This window comes from Corvus kubaryi, unplaced genomic scaffold (assembly GCF_017639235.1).
Source record: "Corvus kubaryi isolate FWS band 111438036 unplaced genomic scaffold, C.kubaryi_AGA036_p1.0 37266, whole genome shotgun sequence".
NCBI lineage: Eukaryota > Metazoa > Chordata > Aves > Passeriformes > Corvidae > Corvus > Corvus kubaryi.
Window position 1 is genome coordinate 6,957,075 of NW_024581081.1, and position 19,837 is coordinate 6,976,911.

General features: G+C 39.4%; 1 protein-coding gene across 1 annotated transcript in view; it reads right to left on the bottom strand.

Annotated features, from left to right (window-relative positions):
* Positions 1-19,837, bottom strand: part of EGLN1 (egl-9 family hypoxia inducible factor 1) — a 34,554-nt gene that overhangs the window by 2,899 nt on the left and 11,818 nt on the right. The window contains exons 2-4 of the mRNA XM_042025242.1: positions 5,277-5,396; positions 3,025-3,161; positions 1,631-1,698 (exon numbers count right to left, since the gene is read on the bottom strand). Of these exons, the coding sequence (XP_041881176.1) occupies positions 1,631-1,698; positions 3,025-3,161; positions 5,277-5,396 (325 nt within the window). The remainder of the gene's footprint in view (positions 1-1,630; positions 1,699-3,024; positions 3,162-5,276; positions 5,397-19,837) is intronic.

Consider the following 19,837-nt stretch of genomic DNA (forward strand, 5'->3'; position numbering starts at 1 on the left):
GAATAGTTTGCTATTTTATGACATTTTATTCTATAATTTCATATATTATTGTCAGCAGAAAATAAATTGCATCTTGCACAATTCTTGCTGCAGATACAGACCAAAGAATGTAATTTTAATTGCAAATGAAAACTGAAACCACAACAATATGGTAATATAAACCAATTAAGAGCAAACCGATACTGAAGGAGGAGGAATTTCTTCACAGAAAGGGTGGTTTAAACATTGGAATGAGCTGCAAAGGGAGGTGGTGGAGTCACCATCTCTGGTGGCACCACCTCAGTGCCACGGTTTAGTTGACAGGGTGGTGTTCGGTCATAGGCTGGACTTGACAATCTCAGAGGTCTCTTCCAGCCTGATTCTGTGATTCTGTGAAATTTAAACAACCCAGCCTTCATTCCTTAAGTGCCTGCAGTTTTAGGGGGACCCTGGAGAGGGAGGGGAGCAGAGGGGGGAGCACCTTCCCTTCAGGCTTGAGCCCCCCCCCAACCATTTCTCTGCACTCTTTCTGAAAGGGCAGCAGCTGAAGCTGCGCAGAGGCAACAAAGCAGCTCTGATCCAGCAAGGCTGACTCCAGGAGCTGCAGAGTTGCATACTTGTGACATGAAGGCCGGCTTAGAGACAGACAGGCTTCCTGTGGAAACCAGGCAGGTGTTATCCAGCAGTCCTGACTGCCTGGGAAGTCACTGTGCCTTGCCAGGCACATGCCACCAAGCACTGGGACAGCCTGCCCAGCCAGAGGTGAGCGGCTCCCTTCGAAAGCCAAGCAGGAGCTGCACTGCTCTTGCCACTCCCAAAATGCACGGTCACCGAGAGCACCAGGAAGGGCTGAACTGAGCTGTGCACAGCTCTGGGGCTGCTTAGGAGCTCCAGATACCGAGCAGCAGTGAATGGGTGTCTCAGGTGGGAATGACTGGCATACGTCTTCAACATCATTCAGAGCTCTTGACAAAACCGTGTTCATGCGTGTGTGCACTTGAAGTACACCTGAATTGAGTTTATTTTTAAACTACTGTAACAAACACAAAATTGTGATGGCAATTACAAGCTTGATAGAAGTCCTAGGCCATTTCTCCTTATAATGCTAATTTGAACAGGAAAATTAGATCAATTTCCTCTTGAGGGAAAAGCCAGAGAAGGAAAACAGATGCTAGATAGGTGAAATTGGAAATGAAGGAAGTAAATCCATTCTTTGATTACAGATTTTAATTTTAGGCTTTTGTTTTTCCAATACAAAAATTTTAGTCAAGTAAAGTTGTACTCACTTGTTGAATCCCTATATTCAATCAAAACTATTTCCAGAGCTCTCAGTTCTGCAGTGCCTTACACAGTCTCTGGTGTATTTATCCTCCACATATATTAGGGAGACAAGAGTGGGAGAAGCTGTATCCCCCATGTAAAAATAGTGAGCAGCCTCAGGTCTCAGAGGAAGCGTGAGCAGGATAGGGCATTGACCTGGATTTCACAAATCACTGCCCAGGAGTTCAATCCCTGGGTCTCCCTCGCTGTAAAACCTGACTCTTGAGTTACGCTGTTTTCGCTCTCTTTTTGTGCAGAGGGTGGGCTACGGAGACAAGGCTAGACTTAGCTACTCTTCCACAAGAAAATAACAATAATAAGAAGAGCTTACCTGTTAGATATTTTACTTTCGCTCGTGCTCTTTCATCTGCATCAAAATACCAAACTGTTATTGCGTACCTAAGGAAACAGAAGAAAAAAGAACTCCTGAACTATGAAGGAAAATACCAGTGAAGCACTTGACATGAAACACAACCTAAATTAGATGATACTTCGGCAGTCAGACAGAAGAAAGTTTTCATAAAGCAAGCAGTTGGTTTGGGTTTTTTTCCTCCTAGAAGGTATTAACTGAAAAGTCATTGAAAGGGTGACACTGATGCTCTAAGTTTACACTCTTTTTCCTAATGAGCTGTTACTATGGTTCTCATCCAGAAAAGTCTCCACCCACATCACCTTGCCCTGTGACCTTTTCTTTTTACTAGGTCAAGTTCATTACTGAGTTACACTGCAGGATCATCTTTTTTGGACATTTACTGCAAGGGACAATTAACTACCCCTTCTTATGTGGCTCCTCTGGTTTTCCACTGCCCGTAGAGGATTTATTGAGAAAAGACTTTAAGGGGCTTTAGTAAATGGCATTTCACCCTCTGACTCTTCTGGGAGCAGAAAGGGGGAGGGGAAAGCAGTACAGCTTCTGGAAAACGTGCAAGAGGATGCGCTGAAGGCAGTTTCAAGTTACTTCTTGCAAAGGTAGTTGTGTTATCTCACAGCTCCAGTCAATGTTCAGTGCTCTGGCCATTCAAACATGTTAGAACATGGGCAACAGGAAATCTGGATCAATGACTCAAATGATTTACCTACTATCACTGTCTGGAAATGTCACTTATGTGGGGGCAGTGAATGTGGGTACCTTTAGCATCAACCACTGCCCTGCACTGAGGGACAAGAGAGAGATCAAGTTCCCCCTGTGCTTCAGACTGGGAGAAACTCCTCTACTACTCCAGAAAAATATTTGTGTATCAATGGTTGTTTCTGTTCCAAAAACCTCACCCAATTCCCAAATTAGAATGTGGCAGCTTAGTTTGAAAATTACTATTTTCTGACAGCTCCCTCCCAACAAGAGGGAACATTAAACTGAAGTACCCAGTCAATCTTCCAGTAACACAGTAGGGTGCTAAGGACAAAGGGAAGGGAGAAGAGTTTAAAGCCACTACAGAGAAATAACGAAGACTGCACCCTTTGGCTAAGCTGGGGTCTGCTAATGGCTCTGCGTGCTCCCACCCACTTCTGCCAAGCACACGCTCAGAAACTTCCCACCAACCCACTCGGGAGGTTTTCTCCAAAATAAGAGATCAGGCATCACTACAAACTCAGCAACACAGGGAAGCCTAATCAGCCATTAGCAGAAAAAACTCTCCTTTTTGTCAGGTCATAATTCATAGTGTCACTACTTTCTCATTTCTTGCTAAGACAGGCATCATGCAGTAGAGAGTCCATCATTCCTACCTTGTAGCAAATGCTGGCTGTACTTCATGAGGGTTGCGGCGATCAGACCAGAAGAATAGCAGTCTATCAAATTTGGGTTCAATATCAGCAAATTGGGCTTTACCTTCTGGAAATATCCGAAGGATGCCTCCACTTACCTACAAACGAAATATTTTCAAGCAATGCTTGAGAATGATGTCTCATTGTATTTAAAAGTACTGAATATCACATTTGAAAATATTTCAGACACTTGGAACTGAAACAGCCTTTATCAGGTGCTACAGAAATATAGCTTTTCTGTCAATACCTTTCATTTAACAAAATGTTTAATACATGTTTCACTGACTGATTTCAGAATGCTTGCAAATATTAAATGTGCATTCATGCTTAAGTAAAAGCTGTGAGCTTAGATGGGGGGGAGGGCAGTGATGCATTACTTATCAGCAAAAATAAATGGACAAGACTGACAGGTGGCTAAAAACACCCCAGTACAGACAGGAGAAACATTTCACATCTGAGTTTCACCCTTCCTATTAAAGAGATTATTTCATTTAACTGAAGCACAAGTTTATGTGTAATTAAAATAAGGAAAGCGTAGGCAACTTCAAACTAAAGCTTGAATCCGTACTACTCATGGTCAATTCAGATCTCTTCCAGGTTTTGAAAACTGTTGAACCTACCTATGTATGTCTAGAAACAAGCACAAGTAGGTGGGGTTAATTATATTTAAGTCACATTAACTTCTTCCTACTGATGGTATTGATGTTGTTAAATCTAACTATAGATGGCCACGACAGACCTTCATGTCATAACAGACGTAACAGTGCAAGTACTAACAAGGCAAATCAATATAAATGACAGGGGCATCTGTGATCTAAATAAGCAAACAAGTGACAATTTAGATCCATCTCTTCTCCTAAAGAAAGTTCGAGCTTCTTTTTTCAATAAGAAATATCCTTGGTAGTATATTAATTTGTAATTTAAAATAGATTTTGCAGGAAATTAATGCCTTTGCTCATAAATTAAATATCCAGCAAGTAAATATTTCACAATTGTGAAAATGCAATTTGCTTGACTTCTACACTCTGGTATGTATTCACTTTTTTTCCAAGAGAGAAACCATAAATCAACTAAAAATGCCCCAAAGCTGCATTTTGAGATGTTCAGTACAAACAGTATGCTAATATGCAAAGATGCTATAATGGTAAAAAAGTGTGTTTTCTAATTGTAGGATTCAATTTGAATCCTACAACGTGTCAAAGAGCCCATCAGAAACAGAAAGTTTGAAGTGCATCCATTTGACTCAGCTTTCTGATCTACCAGTTTTATGCAAGTATGAAACAACTCTCATCTGCAATCTGAGTTATCCGTATCTGGTGCACACAATGCACAGAATCTGACTGCTCCTATGTGCTCGTCCACATACTGCTCCCTAAGTACGTACGATGAAGCATCAGTAGTTTTATCTTTCTTTTTCCCCCATACACTGTGAGAATAAACTTCTCCATTGTTAACAGCAGAGAAATCAGAGAATTAGCAAAGCTGTCCTGGCATTACTCTTTCATGGTCTCAATACTGCCACACTTAGCTACATCTATTCTTAAAATCTACCTAGTCCCTTTGAATCACTAGGAAAATCCTTATTAAAAATTCACTTTATCATGACCACTAGTAGTAAATTCTCAGACCACCTGAACTGTGGTATAAATCTGTTCTATACCCTGTATCTACAATGATACAAGACTTGCGCTCCTTTGAACTATACTGATGTAGCAATGACTGTAACACTCGGCGTATTTGAAAATGCTCCCAAGATACAGCATCTTACTTTTTATAAGCATACTCAAATAAGCAATCTAGTTGCACAAATAGTAAACTCAAGATTTAGCAGGAATATAAGGAAAAATTAAATTAAGAATATGTGAAATTGCCTTTAATTTCTCTTTGGTATAGGGGGGCATTTACCACTTTCCTTCAATCTTAGTGTCAAGAAGGTCCTGCTGGCATCATCCAAAACATTGAAAATAAATGCTTCATCTCTATCTGCTCTCACTAACAACAGAATTAGGGAGGCAAAGGATACCCACAGTTAATACAATGTAAAAACTCAACTAAGGCACAGAAATAAGGACATAAACAAAACCCTGTAGCAAAGGTGCAGTTACAAGTGTGTATATATATATATTTATATATATCGTTACATATATATATATATATATATATATATATCTGTATGTATGTGAAAAACGTTTTGGAAAGAAATTATTGCATACCTTGGCATCCCAGTCCTTATTAAGATAATATATACATGTAACACATCTTCCATCTCCATTTGGATTATCAACATGGCGCACATATCCTGTTCCATTGCCTGGATAACAAGCCACCATAGCCTGGAGTCAAAGAATCAAATACAATAATTACTTTTATCTCTGTGTGTGGGAAAAGTCTACACTTTCTCTGTATTAATTCTTAAGCAATTAATACATAACCAACAGAAAAAACTAAACCAGAAATAATGTGCAAAGAATGTTTTCAGCTGTGTTTTCTTTCTAGTTAAAAATTGGTTTAGAACACAAACAGATGTTGACAACAAAGGCATGAAAGACACTGAGAGGAACACTTAATTAAGGCATGGAAGGTGAGGCCACTGTCATGTTGTGACTAATCATTCAGACTTCCCTCCCCTGAATGACACAGAAGAGAAGAAGAATGTCTTGCATACAATGTAATAGCTTCTCCTTGCAATAAGAAATCTTCCAGACTCAAGTTCAGACAGCTATCTTTTTATCTTTTTTTTCCCCCCCGTGTTTCCAATGCAAAGAATTCATTTTCAAAAAATGTCAAACTTTATTTTTAGGAGACTTTTAGACAAAACCAGTAGCCCATGTTACTCCATCACTCCAAGTGCATTCTTGGGCTTGTGTTTTGTCCTGTACATAGGAGGTCTTTGAACCTTTGTTGAAACAAACCTACATGTACAACAAAAACATCCTTTTTAGTCAAGAAGTGAGAAATGGAAAACAGACACCAAGCAGTAATCTGCAATAACCTTCTGACATCAAACGACTCCCAGTGCAGCAGTGTATTAAACTTCCCATGCTGCACTTTGCTCAGCAGTCTTGAAAGACCCCTGGAAGGTGATTTCTGAGTCTTCAGACATGCGGATGTGCGTGTGAAACAAACTGGCCCTTGCTCCCAGATGGCCTGATTAGCTTGATTAGCTATCAGAGTACATGGCTGGCTCATTGCACAGCACATCCCTGTATCTTTATGCCTTTGCTCGAAAATAACAATTATTTCAGTTTTTTGAAAGAGATCAGAACAAAGTTTTCCAGGCCAAATCACCCACTGCGACCACAGCGCTCAGATGTCTGCAGTGACACTATCCTACCTGCAAGAAATTGTAGCATGAATTAAAAAAAAAAAAACCAGCCAAAAACCAAACAAAGAGGTGAGTTTCTACCAACAAAGCAACATACTGCTAATCTCAATTACTGCTGGCCGTATGAAAAAATGTAAAAACTTTTATAAACAAACATTCCTGTCTAGATTTAGCCTGGTTAAGTCAGAATTCTAAGTCAGACCTCTGCATTGCAAACTCTTTCATCTCTCATGTAATACATAAAAAATCTTTTCCCAATAAAGCAATTTTCTTTGCTTTTTACTGGTAATTTTAACTTCCTCCTCCCCCCCCCCCTTTTCAATATGCTATAAATAAAGCTTTCCAGAGTTTGTAATACTTGCACATGTTGAGGAATACATTCAGTGCAGGTAGCTGGGTAAACTGTGCTTTGTGAGAACTGAGAAATAGTTTAAAGTACTTGCAGTTCAATCAGTAAAACATTTGCATATCACATGTAAGCAGAATGGATTTTGCTGTAGCAGCAACCATTTAAAAATCTTTATTTCCATATATACTTTACTAATGGAAAAAGCAGTTTTTAGCAGCTCTGTCTAGGCAGAAATCAGAACATAGTATTTGCCAAGTTGTGACACCGTGACTAAAACGAATCCTAAAATTAAGTCCAACTTCATTCACATCACCTGGAAGTGACTACACTTCATAAAAAGTACTCAAAAATACAAAATTCAAATATACTTCTAATTTTGATTAGGCACTTCAGCTTCTCAACCTCTTTATTGTAATCATAATGCATTTATCATTACAGGCCTCACATTATGAAAAAATTACACATATCAAGAATGTGATCTAATATGTGGCAAAGTCGTGACTTATCAGTTTTGCTGCAGGAAGATAAACCCACAGAAATCAAAACAGCGAGTTAAAGATACCAAATAATGTAATAAGGTTCCGTAATTTCCTTTCTTAGGGAAAAAAAAAAAAAGGAAGAGAACAAAATCAAAGCTGGGCTGGAAGAGGAAGATACTTGGTTTGGTTTCAACTGAAAGCCAACACTCTTGACAAAAAAGTCCCATGTACCACATAAATCCTACCAAGCTCTCGTGGAGTATGAACAGTGCTGAAAGCAGATCTAGGTCCAATCCTGTGACAGTATTCCTAGTAACAGGAAGGTTTTAATTTACGGGCCTTTGCTGAGACATATCATGCAAATTAAACTCTGACACTAACTGTTGCTCACTATCTGTGTGAAAAGAGCTACTAAAACTCTCTCAGAATGAGAACTTTGAGATCAAGCAGCTAGAGCAATGTCAATTCTCACTTTAATCATGAGGATTTAGACTCCAAGGCAACAAAACAATATTTCACACCGCACTGCTGAAGAAAAAGAGGACCAGCAGCACTTTTTGGGAAGTCTGGGGAAACACCAGTTATTACCAGCTTCACATAAACAGCAGCCATATTTCATTTCATACAATCATTTGAGTCTAAAATATTTTCAATGTTTAAAAAGACTTCTTGTTTTTGACTTTAGAGTCTGAAACTTCTCCTATCATCAACTCCAAGTGACGAGAAACAGTTTTGCTGCGATAACTTATCTAATATGTATTTGTTATAACAGTGAGAATGACTCAGCCTTTAGCAGCAAATTGGAAAGCAAACAAATTTGCAACTCAGCTGCTGTACCATAATATATGTTGCTTTTGCCAGTTAAGTGTGACAATTCCATGTCCCCAATTAACCTATGATAAGGAAAGGTACAAAATGTAACAATTTATCAGACATGGGAAATATACTGCGTTGTGCAACAGTGTGAAGTGAGTTTATGCCAAACTGTCATGTAGTGCAAGATTACCCACATGGAAAGGGCAAAAAAGTGATCCACATAAATAATGAAGCTACATGCTTTTGTTGTTAACGTTTTACAGTATAAATAAGCAAGCCAACCCATGTATATCAAGAACAGAGAGAAATTTGTGTCTGTGGCTTTTTTTTTTCCAAACACTGTTAATGGCGTTCAGTATAGCCAGGCATTTGAGACCTGGAAGTCCATCCTTAACATTTTGGGCTACAAACAATAAAGCTGCTAGCCTTTCAAAACAAAGAGCTACCTGTCTCATCAGTTGTCCCATAAAAGCAATCAGTTAATTCAACTCAAGGTATTACTTGCATTTTCTTAACAGAAAAGGAGCCTCCTCTTTTGCGCTTCTCAGGCATCACAATTTTTAAGCATTCAGTAAACTTACTTTCCGCAAAAAATTTATTTAAGTCACACACTGGATTTGTTCATTCACAGGATTCCTGTGCCAACACTTTTATTATTAACCTTCTGTAACCCAAGAGCATTCTGTTTTGTGTCTAGCACATGAGCGCTGCTGTCCTAAGATACCCCCTGGAATTCATGAGTAATCAGGAAAGCATGAAAGTACCTTCCCAATTCTGATATCTGTGTCTATCAAATCTGAAGTACTCACATGCTAAAGCTGCTGCTGATCACTCATTCACATACAGGTGTTCTATTTGCAAATGTTTTAACTCTGGAAAATAAGGCCATCAGCTCAAATAAGCAACATTAAGTTGTTAACAGAAGAACTAATTAAAACCACAGATCTTCTGCTAAGAATAGGCACCCTTAGTGTGCCAGGCATTACTCGAATTAACAATAAAATGCACAAAGGTAACAAAGGGAATAAACCATAGTCCATACAGTTTTTTTTCACTATGTAAAGACACATAAGCTAAGACTCATCCCTGGGAAGCAGAGCACAACAGTGGAGCTGAAAACATGATTTCTTTTGGGACTAGTCTCAGCCTCCTTTCACACAGAAATATGACAGCCTCTACCATCTATAAGGAAGGAAGACTTGCAGGTAAATACACTGAAGCTTTTTCTTCTATCCTCTCCATTCCTTGCACTGCTGGATGCCTGTAAGCTTAGGTATTGTTACCTAAAAAAAGGAAGCATTAAAGCAAACTCTTAGGAAAGAGAGGAGAACACCAGTAACATGAGAACACAAAATTCCATAAGGGGGGGAAAACACCCCAAAACCATAAACATATAATGGAGAAGATGTGTGTTCTATTAATTTATTAAATAAATATTTTAAATATATTAATATTTAAACTTTATTGTTTAGCTCAGATTAAAGCTGCATCAGTCAAGGAGATGTCACTTTTGCTGTTTGCTGAAGGAACTGCAAATCTCAGTGAGCAAAACAAGATGTCTAAAAGCAAGACCGATGACTTCCTACCAAAATTTATCAGATGTGTTCACAAAGACTTCACTGGAAATCTTTGGCATAGGACATCTGACAGATTATTCAAAGAAAGAAAAAACCTCACACACCACTGTGCAATACAGAACCAAAGAAAAAGAAAATAAAATTTAACAGTGACCCATCCCTGTTCAGTCTGTGGTGCATTTCTATTTCAGAAATTTGTTCATCCCTGATACACGAGAGTCCTGAGGAAATACATTTCACTTTAAGTACACATCAGACTATGATTTTTCACAAGTTGAACAAAGTAACAGCCAGGTCAAAGGAGAAAAAGACTGGTTTAGTATCACCTTGTGTGAGCAGGATCAAGATTACAGACTTAAACATGCTAGAATGGTACAACTTGGTTTGGATTCATAACTCTTCTGCAAATCCTTCACAAGCACAGACAGACGCTTGCAACAGGAAGAAAATGTCAACATGGAGAAACTCCTGTCAGCCTTAATCAAAATAGAGCAATCAAAAAAAGTGTAAAATAAATCTATGACACAGCTAATGTAAGTTTTTCCATACTAACTTCCATCTGAGTAAAATTTCGTGCTGTTATGCTCCACGGCTCAGTAAGCAAGGCTAGAGAAACCAGTTTTCACACATGTCAACACTGTGAAACTAGAAAAGCTGGAGAGAAATATCGGGCCCTGCAAAGTTTTCACATTAAAAATTCATGCCTTGCAGTCATCGTCAACTGGAGAACATGCAAGGGAAAAGTAAACTGCTACTTAGCAGCTTAAAAATTTATCAAGGCATTATACATCCTCAAGAGAAGAGAGGAATCTCTAAGTTAGAAACTAAAGAAAAAACTGACATGTTGCAGCAGCTTTGAATCACTGATCTTTAAGTCCTTTCTCCTACTATTAAGTTACCAGTACAGCCATTCAGTTTGTCAATTTGTCAAAGGATTTAGGAACCATTATTTTCGGCTGCATTTTTCTCTGCAGATACGGTCAATACTCAGCTGCAGAGTGAAGGAAAAAAAACCCCAAATACCAAAATACAAACCAACAATGCCCCACCACCCAAACTAATAAACCCTAACTACAGCATACACCAGCTATTTGTGCCATCTTCTTGCAAGGACAGAGCTGCTCTTTCAGGAAAAAACCTCAACAACTGAAGGCAAGGATGACAAACACGGGTCACCCTCTCTTGTATCTCGCGAAGTATTAACAGCAAAGTTGGAAAAAGCTTGGCAAAGTGAAGACAAACTGAACTAAGAACAGAGATGAAAAATGAACTTAGATAGGAAGCGAGAGAGGAAAAACTGAGAGTTGACATAGCTGCTTATACTATTAATAGAATCAGCACACAGCTATGTACATGGATTACATCTTCCATGACCTTCTAGGGAGTTCAGTAACCCGACCTACCTCCCTCCTTCCCAGGCTTTTTCAAGGCAATGGCCAATACAAGATTTCTACTTGCTTTGGATAGAACCACATTTCATATGCATACAAGATCAAGCAACATAACATACCATCAAAAGTTTGGCACAACATATTAATACCTTTATATATTGCTTATTTCTAACTTGCCAAAGATGCTGATTTCTCAAACCAAATTTCAGAAAAAGCTTTGCCAACCCAGCAGTTCAACTCCTTTTCAAGTCATGGCTTTACTCCTGTCTTCATTTTTACATGACATTTACCTGCTCACGACGTTCACTTCTAGCATCCTAATAAACTGACACAAGCCAGAAGGCAGCAATTTTCATGCTGGTTCAGCGGCCACATTCAGCTGAGCTCTCTGGGACCAGAAGAGCCACATGAAGTTTGGATCCAAACAGCTTAAACATAACCATGGTGCCACTCAGCAAAAACCAGGTCAGGTATTTTTCACTCTAGCAACATCAAGTTTGGTACTCTCCTTTTACCATTCAATACTAATTGTGCTCAACACAGGACCACAAAAAGTTTATTTCCAAGTATCATTCCTTTAATCCATGCATGCCCATAGGCTCCAAGAAACACCCTTCAGCTCTTGAACTGCTGAAGAAATGTGCATACAAGTCTAGATGATTCATCAGTTCTTACACATGGCACAGGAAAAAACACAGAACTGCAGTTGCTTAAGTCTGATATTTAGGAAATGACTGGGCATGTGGGATATGCTTACATTTTGATGAATACATCTAACAAAATAAAAAATAGGATAGAGAAGCTCTTATAGAACTATCAAGAAAGAGGCATTAACCAGGGGAAGATGGTATTGGTTCTCAACATGGGGACAGAAGAAGGCACATTCCCTGCATGGAGGTTTTGACTGAGATTTGGAGAACACCTCTCCAAAGGTGAACCCATGAGCAACTGAAACCAGTGCTACAGACAGACATAACAGGGAAAACTAAAACGCACTTCCCAGCTGAAGTTCTGCAGCTCTCACCACTACTAAACTGAGATAAAAGTGCTTAAACACTAATGAGCTTTTCTGCTCTCCTGTACCTGAGCTCATAAAGCTGGAGGTCTCAAATCTCCAAAGGCCAAGAGAGGGCTGAGTCAACTTACAAACGGCAGGGAAAAACAAAGATTGTATCTTCTGTAACAGTTAACACAGTGGCATTTTCCAGGCTGCTAGCCAGGTTAGGTGGGACATGCCTATTCTCAAAATTGTGCCAGTTTAACCAAAAGGTGCTGTTTTAAAATTGAGTCAGTGAAGGCACTGCAAATACACCTGCAGTCCTTCAATCTTACAAAGGCCTAGTTTCCATTAACTTAATGTAACTGCTTATCAGAAAAATAAAACTGAGTTCAAATCTAAAAATGTACACAGAGAGCTGTGCACTGGCTTAAATAGGGTAATAAAAAAAAGTGAAGTTTATATAACATATCTCTGAATATAAACGTCTTCAAGACTAAACCACCTGCATTCCCTAAAAAAAAAAAAGAAAAAAAGAAAAAAAAAAAAAAAAAAAGAATTTATACAAGCACATCCAAGATATGTCAGTGCTTCAAAGCAGTAATAGCTCCCTCCCGTAAGGTTCAACAGAACACATTCTGATAGTTTTGATATCAAAGTCTATTAGAAACTTTTAAAAAAAGTTTGTCAACAATACAAAACAAGCAAAAAAATCCCCCAGATATACTTAATTGAGGCTTTCCAAAGAAATTAGATAAAAAGCAGTGTCACCAGAGGCAGAAAGTTTTCTCCTAAAAGCCTAGGAGCAAACACAACACTTGACTTTTCAGCTCAGAAGGGTCTAAAGCATACTTTGATTTGTGCCAGCCTAAATCTGCCTACAGTATGATTAAATAAGTTGACCAATACATTTCAGATTCAAACAACTGTTGAATACTGTTATATATGTATATACTGTTTGTAGAATTGGCAGGCCTCCATGGCTAACTCCCCGCTCCCTTCAAGAGAAGCAGACTCATGACTCACTGTTTTGGCACTGTACAAAACTTTGACAGAGAAGTAAGTCAGTCAACACAAATTTTAAGAGTCCGTTTTTAATTTAACGCCATAATTACTTTGACATGAATAATACCATTTAAAAAATAAGTACTTTGAAACATTTTTCCCCAAGATGGGGCAGAGCTTTCTGCTCTCACATGAGACTACTCAACTTCCTAGTTTCATCACTGCCCATTCAAAAAGGGCACAGAGCAGCAACATCTTTAAGAACCAAAAATAACACAACACTAAAGCAAATTACAACAGTGCACTAAAATAGTATGAAGTTAAGTCTCATTCAGCTACATCACTTAAAATATATTCTGACAGCACTTTGTGCACATCAGATTTCCAGAGCCAACCAAATGACATCAGCAGGCACACTGATGCACAACACATAAAAAAGCGTGGTCACCTATTTTTAGATTATTACGTATTATTGTACTAATGAATATGAACAAATTTGTTCAGTTGTGTGAGATCTACTGGGTAAACTTTCAACAACAACTGGACTCAAGGGGTCTTTTTCATCCTTAATGATGCTGTGACACACTACCTTAAAAATAAAGCATGCATATTAGCCCACATGTCAAAGCTGGGGACCTCTTAGCACTAGGAGAGGCTGGGAAGGAAGAAACACTAAGGATTAAGGGTGGGCAAGAGGTGGTTGTTTTTTGTTTTTCTATTTAAACAAAACTTTATTACCTGTGAAAATAAATGGCTGAGAAATTTGCCATTTAAAGAATATCACTCATCATCTCTGCCATTCTCTCCTCAAAACTGTACATACTGAGAAGCCTGGAATTTCTTTCCTATAGAAGACAAACCACACATTTTGCTAACTACTAGGAGGGAGATTCATTTCTTACTTAAAACTGCAATTTTGTTTCTGTTTTAGAGAACAAAATAGCCAGAAAAGTGAAATTTAGCTTGCAGGAAAGGTATCTTTATATAAATTTGAAAGTTGCACAACTGCATGGGAACAGGACTGTTTGTTTAGTACTATGGTTAGCCAGATACTTGGAAGTACTTGTGTACTGCAAGTTCCTTAAGTTTAGTAAATGTTCATGTAGATACAGTAAAGTGTCCAAGCCTAGGCCTCAGGTACCCACCTCTAGATTTTAACCACATCAAGATTTGCTGTCAAACAGTATGCTGAGGAGAATGATTTTAAAACCGTTTTAAAGGCTATTTTCAAGGGGACATATGTGATTCAGCATGACCACAGAATTCCAAACTTCACACCACATACTATATCATTCACTCCTACTATTAGAGTTCAGACAATTCTTTGAAATTATTTATATATTACAGAAAAAGAAATAACTATGCACTGAAATGCTAATAGACATTTATTTCTGGGCATTGATTTAATTTATATTAGCACTGCACGGAAGTCTGACTAAGGTTTAAAGCCAAATAGAAATGAACAGCCTGTAATACACTTTCAAGCCACCTACAATTTAAATGCAAGAAATGCTGACTGTGCCCATGTCACTTTTTATGGGCTTTCACACATAGGCTTGGAGGGAGACAGTTTTTCTTTACAGTCCCACCACAGTCCTGTAATAGGGCCTCTTTCCCAGCTGGCATAAACAACACTTAGGGGTTTTGTTATTTTAACCAGATCACCCAGAGTATCCAGTCCAAATGCACACAGGCCTTATACAAATCTACTGGTATTCCAGCTGTCTCAGTTCCTACCAGTCCTTGGGCAAAGCCCTGAGGAGCAGCTGAGGCCACGCAGCACTACAGGGTGATCATAAACACCAGGAGTAGGACTGCTGACGTTGGCATGCCAAGTCGGAAAAGCAATTCCCAAACCCACCCCTACTCTGTATGTCCCAGCAGAGTCAGCCATGTCATTTCAGGTTAAGGAGGCACTCTGCTGCAATGAGAAGGCTGCACTGGCTCAGTGGATCTCCTGGAGGAGTGGCTCAGGAACGCCGTGTACTTGCTCTAGGAGCATGTGGCCTTGTGAGCACGAGAAAGATCTGAACGTACCCAACACTGACTTCAGGGAGGAAAAAAAACACCTGAGGAAACTGCCTGTGCTTGTCTGGCTGATACAAAATCCCCACTGAAATGCCAATTCAGCTGATCATACAGTGAGTTTATGTTCATGGCAGCAACAAGATCATTTCTAGGTTAGGACCTCCTGCAGAGCTCCTTGGTGCTGCTTCAACAGGCTTTTTCCTAGTCTATCACAACCACTGGCCCAGGAGACCAGAGTGATGGAAAAACACATCACTCCCATGCCTTGGGAAAAACAGAACATGCTGCATTACCAACTATAAATTGGTTAAAATGGACCTATCTGGTTTGTTCCAAGTCTGTTTGTACTTGGCATGAGGAAACTGCTATGAAGAAAACCAATCCAATCAAAAAAGTGACCTCTTTTCGTCTTTACCACTATTTCAATAACAAAAATAGTATTTTTTATATATATCATATTATTCACCCTTTCTAAAAGGCAAGTAGGGTTCTTGACAGATCAGTCCTTTCCTTTGAACAACTGAAAAGCCTGTTAAGTGACAAGGCTCCTGTCAATTGACATGGTTATATGACTGTCTGTAACTCAACAAGTATTGTGGTTGGAAGACACATGCTAACCTCAAACTCCAAATTTCCCACTCTAAAAATCAGAAGGTAATGGAATCCAAACTCCACACAAAGTGATGATGCAAGCAGAAAAGCCATGCTGTACAACACCTGACAGGAACAAGAAAGCTTCTCTTAAACAAGTTGTCACAGAGACTTTTTTCCCCCTCTTCAAAGGCATTCGGAAGAGCACAGAACCAGGATCCCTCCCCTCAAATGCCCACACAAAGTCAAAAGTCTCAACCCCAGCTGTGTTAGCATGCAGCCAGCACTTACATACTCTTAAGCCTTCTTAAAAGCACTGTATTTACTAAGAAAGAGAAGCACGCTATTCCATACCCCACCTGGAAATAACGGATTTCAAGACAGGATATGCACACCTCCTTTTTTCATGTTTCTGCAAAAAGGTTTATTTGTATGTCCCTAAAATCCAATCAGCAGAAACTTTCCCAGTAAACCAAAGGACAGCTAGGGCTTTGCAATCCACAGTACTCACTGGGGAGAGATTGCAGGGATTAGCAGCAGTAGCGCAGATCAGAGGTGTCACGTCAGACCAAGAGGAGTGTTCCATATCACACCTTTATGCAACCTACATGTAAGATCTGCAGATCTTCAGTAAAGCCTGTTCCCAGCTTAATGTTGTACCAATTAAAGACAAAAGAAAAAAAACAGAGGCAACAGCATAACGGATGACAAAGTCTTTGCCTCAGTCTACAAATACCCTGAAACAACTCACACCCAAAGGTATGAACTCATCATGAAGTCAAGCAACAGCAGTGGAAATTACTGGTGGACAGACAATACACAGTGAAGTGAAAGGAAGATGAAGCAAGCAGACACCAGAAAGAATGGCAACACTGACAAAAGTCTGCATTATTGGAAGGGGGAAAATAATGCTGAATATCACAAGAACTAAGGAACAAATGGAACAAGCAGCCAATTCTAAAAATTCTAGATTCCAGATTTCTATACAGTCAACTTCCCTTTCAAGTCAGCAAGCAATCATTTCAGATTTCAGGATTGGCAGAAATAGTCTTTCAGGCAGAGACCATATTGAAAATAAACAACAGATCTCCTAAAACATGTATCTAATATTGCACACTAACACTAGATAGCAATTTCTAAATAGGAGACTGCACTTCAAGAAATTATCTGTGGGCAGCCAACCAATTTACTAATTTCTACTACGTGTAGTAGATGGCCCTGTATCTTTATACTAAAGACACTACAGATCCCAAAACTCTTTTTGTATCCTAAGTCATACCTGTTTGGAGACGGGCAACCAAGAAGAGGAAAGCTGATTGCGAAGCCAGAGAAAGGCTGTAGAGAAGAACAGGGAGGAAGGGGAGGAGTGGACAAGGACCTGTGGACAGTGGATGCACTTGCCAACCATGTGCTGCAGTAATGAAGGGAGCAAATCCCACAGCACGGGTTTTAATTGCGACTGCCCTGCTACTAACCCCATGAAATCAAGCTGCAAGCACTAACAAGTGAGATACCTCAGCAGGCCTCAGCTGTAATTGCTTTTGGGCGTCTTCCGGCCTCTTAATGAACCGCACCACAAAACATCTTGGACATCGGAGGTTACTCTCAGCACACAGATTTGCAACCAAAGATAGGAAAAAAGCTGCCGCTCCACGCACAGCACAGCACCCACCCACTGCGTGCAGAAGGCCACTCACATCATCTGTACTCCAGGTAAAAGGTTCACATGGACTGGCCTTGCAAAAAGCTACCTCTACCTCTCTGAATGCCAGCTCTGCCCTCCAGCCTGTCTAGCAACTTATCCCCCCACTTGGCACACACAAAAATCACTAAAAAGACCAATATATTTCATCGCCAGGATCAATACAAGCAATACTATACAGCTACCTCAAAGACAACTAAGAGTTACTCCAAGAATTTACTTCCTCTGTAAAGACAACCCTTAATTAAGGGTTCCCAAACCAAGATAACCCTTCTATAAAAATGAAGGCTAGATGACAAAAAAAAGTGTAACAGATTTTTCAGAGGAAAAAAAATCTCAAAGGGACTTCATCTTCCCATCACTGGCAAATTCTGTTCCCCACTGAGACCCTAAAGAATTCCATCACTCCCTCCAGAAAGCTGTTCCCAAAGGGAGGGGGGGCAGAAGGAAGGGGGGGGTGGGGGTGCATTGGAATTTTCGTTCTTCAAAGGCAAGTTTTCTCTGGGGTTTTAATATGGAGCTATGCTAAGCTGAATTGCAGAACTTGAAGTCTCAATGGTGAGGAAGCATCATTTATTACTAGCTTTGTCTTTCGGTGGGTGTGTTCCTTCAAAGTAGCAGGATGTGAGCGTAGAAAGAGTAAAGGACACTGTAAAAACTAGAAATCTGCAAAATTCAAGTTGCTATATGAGACAACTAAACTGAACTTAAAGCTAGTTGATAGCATCTTCATCTACATTTCATGTCCTGCAGTGGAATATTATTTTTCATTTTTACAAGGTCCTTTATAAAGCTATAGGACTTAAGAGGTAAAAATAATGTGTGTTTATCTTATTACCTCCCACAATATAATTTTGGCATAGCCTTGGCTTATGAGAGAGACAACTCCCATTTTCTATTTTCACTAAGGAAAATGACAAAGTCAGGACTCCAGTATAGGAACTTCTGTGTTGTTCTTGAGTCTGTGCCAGGTGTTAGGAGGCCTTCAAGAGTCATTACATGTCATTTTGTCCAAGCTATAGTGGAGATTTAATACAAATTTACTCAACCCATTAATTTTAATGCAAACATTAGACATTTTTAAATATAAAGCACTTTAACCATGGATCTTACTTCCAAGGCATTTCAAAATAATGGAACAGGCAAAGGAAAGACCAATAAAATAGTAAATTCCAGTTGCAGTTTCACTACAGCAAACTAACCTCCTTTTAGTGAAAAATGAGATGTTACCAGCAGGATTCCCACAAGACCTGTACTATTCCTGTGTGACTTGGGAAAAGGGGATGAAGGAGCAGCGTGATCGTGTTTACCTGCAGTACCTAAATATGCTGCAGCCCATCCTAGCCCTGGCTGCAGAAAGGCACACTGAAAGGTGTAGAATGATACCAACCACCTGGACAACAAAATGGGAGGTGAAACTCAGGAAAGAGTAAGTGCAAAGAAATACCCCTTGGGGGAGAAAAACAGTGATATCTTCTAAACTGGATAACATCACTTTAGGAAAAAAAAAATTTACTAAATACAGGCTGTTGTCCCAAGAACTTCATCTCAGCACAGCAGAGGAGGCAACTAAAGTGTCATAAATCACTAAACAAGGAAAGGCAACATCGCCCTGTCAGCATACAGAATCAGGATATATTTGTACATTAAATACTGTGCTTCTGCTTGCCTTACCTTGATTAGCAGAACCAGGAAAGCTGCACAGAAGTGCAGCAGGAATAACTAGAATCTTGGAACAATATTTTATTGGATAAACACTATAAAGACTACAATTCTTCAGTTTAGGAGGGGAAGCGTGTCAGCCAAAAAAATGCATGCAAGCAAATGCCAGACTTTTTTAAAGACTATGACAAGTAAAGCTACTGGGAAGTGAGTTTTCACAATACAGTCTAGGAGACACTGAAATCACCATCGGTGGGTTTAAACAAAAGGAAGTTCCTTTTCCATCTAATCAAACTGCAGGACTCGCTGTTACAGGATGTTGCAGAGGCCAAAAGTACAAATGGCTTTTAAAACAAGATTACATAAATTAATGGCAAATGTATCCATCTATCTGCACGTATTACAAGCAGTGGTCTAGATACAACCTCTGGCTCAGAGCTCCTGGATTGCCAGAGGTAGATGGTATACGAGAACATAATTTTATATACACTTTGAAGCCTTATATACACAACAATTATTGATTATTTACAACAAATACAAATAGTATAAACATAGATAACAAATCCTTGTGTTAAACAGACATTTGATAAGGAAGAACTCCCACTGAGCAAACATGAGAAGGCAGCCTGCTAGAACCTAAACCAAATTAGCCAGAGTGCAAAATGTGTAAGTTTGGAGCAGAGTGGGTCCTCAGCATCAGAACAGTAAGAAGAAATGGTTTTAAATTTTAGGGGTTTTTTATCGTAAGAATGGATACTCCTCAAAAACACTTAGCTTTAACCTACAATTCAAGGCCTAGCATCTAGTTCCTACAGAAGGCCACTTCAGATGAACACAACTCCATCTGGCTTC